This window comes from Oxyura jamaicensis, assembly GCF_011077185.1.
Source record: "Oxyura jamaicensis isolate SHBP4307 breed ruddy duck chromosome 33 unlocalized genomic scaffold, BPBGC_Ojam_1.0 oxy33_random_OJ71644, whole genome shotgun sequence".
NCBI classification, from domain to species: domain Eukaryota; kingdom Metazoa; phylum Chordata; class Aves; order Anseriformes; family Anatidae; genus Oxyura; species Oxyura jamaicensis.
This window is the reverse complement of record NW_023305071.1, coordinates 1-1,947: the sequence shown is the minus strand read 5'-3', so window position 1 is coordinate 1,947 and position 1,947 is coordinate 1. Positions and strand designations below refer to the sequence as shown.

Here is a 1,947-nt window from a genome sequence, read left to right as displayed (position 1 = left end):
TTAAAAAAAAATTTCTGGGGGCGTCCCAGCCCCCACCTGCAGTGTGTCCTGGCTCAGGAAGCCCCGCAGGCTGCCGCTGCCGTAGTGGATGGAGAACTCGGAGCCGTTGGGGCGGTGCGTGCGGGACAGCGCCGAGTAGTAGTGGGGGTGCAGCCCTGGGGGGGATCATGAGGCTCAGGCCCCGCCCCCTCTGATAGGTCCCGCCCCCTCCATGACCCCCCCTGACCCTGCAGCCCTACAGCAGGTAAAGGGTGGCAGAGAAGCCACGCCCCCCTAGAGAAGCCACACCCCCTAGAGAAGCCACACCCCCAGCAGGAGGCACGCCCCCTCCTGCCTTGGCTCCGCCCACCCCTCCTCCACAACTCGCCCACGAGCTCAAGCCCCGCCCATATAAGCCCCACACCCTTCCCAGACCACGCCCCCTCCCTGGGCCAGGTGCAGCAGCTCAGTGCTGGGACCCTCCCTGACCTCACCTCCCTCCTTCCAAGCCCCTCCCCCTTTCTCAAGCCCCGCCCACCACGTCCCGCCTCCCCCCGGGCCCCCCCCCCCCCCCCAAGGCCCCCCCTACAGCAGGCCAGGTGCAGCAGGCAGCAGCGGGATGAGGGCACCCAGAGGTCGGCCGAGCCAGTGTCGAAGATGACGCGGAACGGCTGGGGGGGGGTCCCCAGGGAGATGGTGCCGTAGTACTGTGCCTGGGGAGGGAGGTACCTCGGGCCGTGACCCCATAACCCCCCCATGTCCCCTTCCCCCCAAGGTGTCCCCATAACCCCCCCCACCCCCTGTGTCCCCATAACCAACCCCCGTAACTCCCCTCATGTCCCCATAACCCCCTGTACCCCCCATAACTCCCCATGACCACATAAGGCCCCCCCATGACCCTATAACCCCCCTTGAGCCCCCCATAACCCCCCTTGAGCCCCCCATAACCCCCCATGACTCCATAAACCTCCCATGACCCCATAAAGCCCCCCCATGACCCCATAACCCCCCTTGAGCATCCCATAACCCCCCGTGAACCCATAACCCCCCATGACCGCCATCCATGACCCCATAGCCGCCCCATGACCCCCCCTGCCCCACTCACGTCCATGTAGTTGTGCAGGCGCTGGGGGGCTGCTGGAGGCCCCCCCACCCCGCTCCGCACCCGGGGGCCCCCCCACACCTCAGGGGGCAGCCGGGGGCGCACCCAAGGGCCCCTCTCCAGGGGGATGCTGGGGGGGGGGCATTAATTAGGAGGGTGCTGAGTTAATTAGGGGGCAATAATGGGGGGGATGTTAATGAGGTTAATGAGCTTAATGAGTGCAATGAGAGGTTAATGAGGTTAACCAGTTAATGGGGGCGGGGGGCAGTGGGGTGGGAGACCCATGGGGCCGCCCAGCCACTAATTAGCCTAATTAGGCTAATGAGGCTAACAAGGCCAAAGGGGAAGAGGAAAGGCCATGGGGTACTCCTGGGTTGGGGTTGGGGCTGAGGAGTTAACGAGGGGTCCTGGGGGGGTCCCAGGGGGTTCTTGAGAGGGTCTGGGGGGGGAATTAATGGGGTTAGGGGCTCCAGGGTCAGAGGTCACGCACGGGCGTCACGCCTGCGGGTGGGGTCAGGCCCAAGCGGGTTGGACCGGGCCAGTGGCTCCCGCCCCCGCATCCGGCTGGGAGGCCCCCCCCCTCCCAGGGTGCCACCACCCCAAAATATTCCCCCCCGGACTCCAAATCCCCTTGGGGTCCCTGGTGTCACGTTCCCCCCCCCCCCAGTCTGGTGTCATGTGACCCCAGCATCCCCGGGGGGGATCCTACGGTAACCCCATCATACCCCCCAAACAAAAGTGCAGGGGGTGTCACAATGACTGGGGTGTGCCCCCTCGTGTCACCCCCTCTCCAAGTCCCCACCCCTCGCATCCACAAGGACTGGGATATCCCCCCCCAGGTATCCCCCCCAGGGATTCCCCCCCCA

The 1,947-nt window shown here is 65.9% G+C and overlaps 1 protein-coding gene across 1 annotated transcript in view; it reads right to left on the bottom strand.

Annotated features, from left to right (window-relative positions):
- The window catches only part of LOC118158631 (cathepsin D-like), a 1,655-nt gene extending 442 nt beyond the window's left edge, over window positions 1-1,213 (bottom strand). The window contains exons 1-3 of the mRNA XM_035313301.1: window positions 1,085-1,213; window positions 569-692; window positions 37-155 (exon numbers count right to left, since the gene is read on the bottom strand). Coding sequence (XP_035169192.1) covers window positions 37-155; window positions 569-692; window positions 1,085-1,090 — 249 coding nt within the window. The 5' untranslated portion in view covers window positions 1,091-1,213. The remainder of the gene's footprint in view (window positions 1-36; window positions 156-568; window positions 693-1,084) is intronic.
- Between the last annotated feature and the right edge of the window lie 734 nt (window positions 1,214-1,947).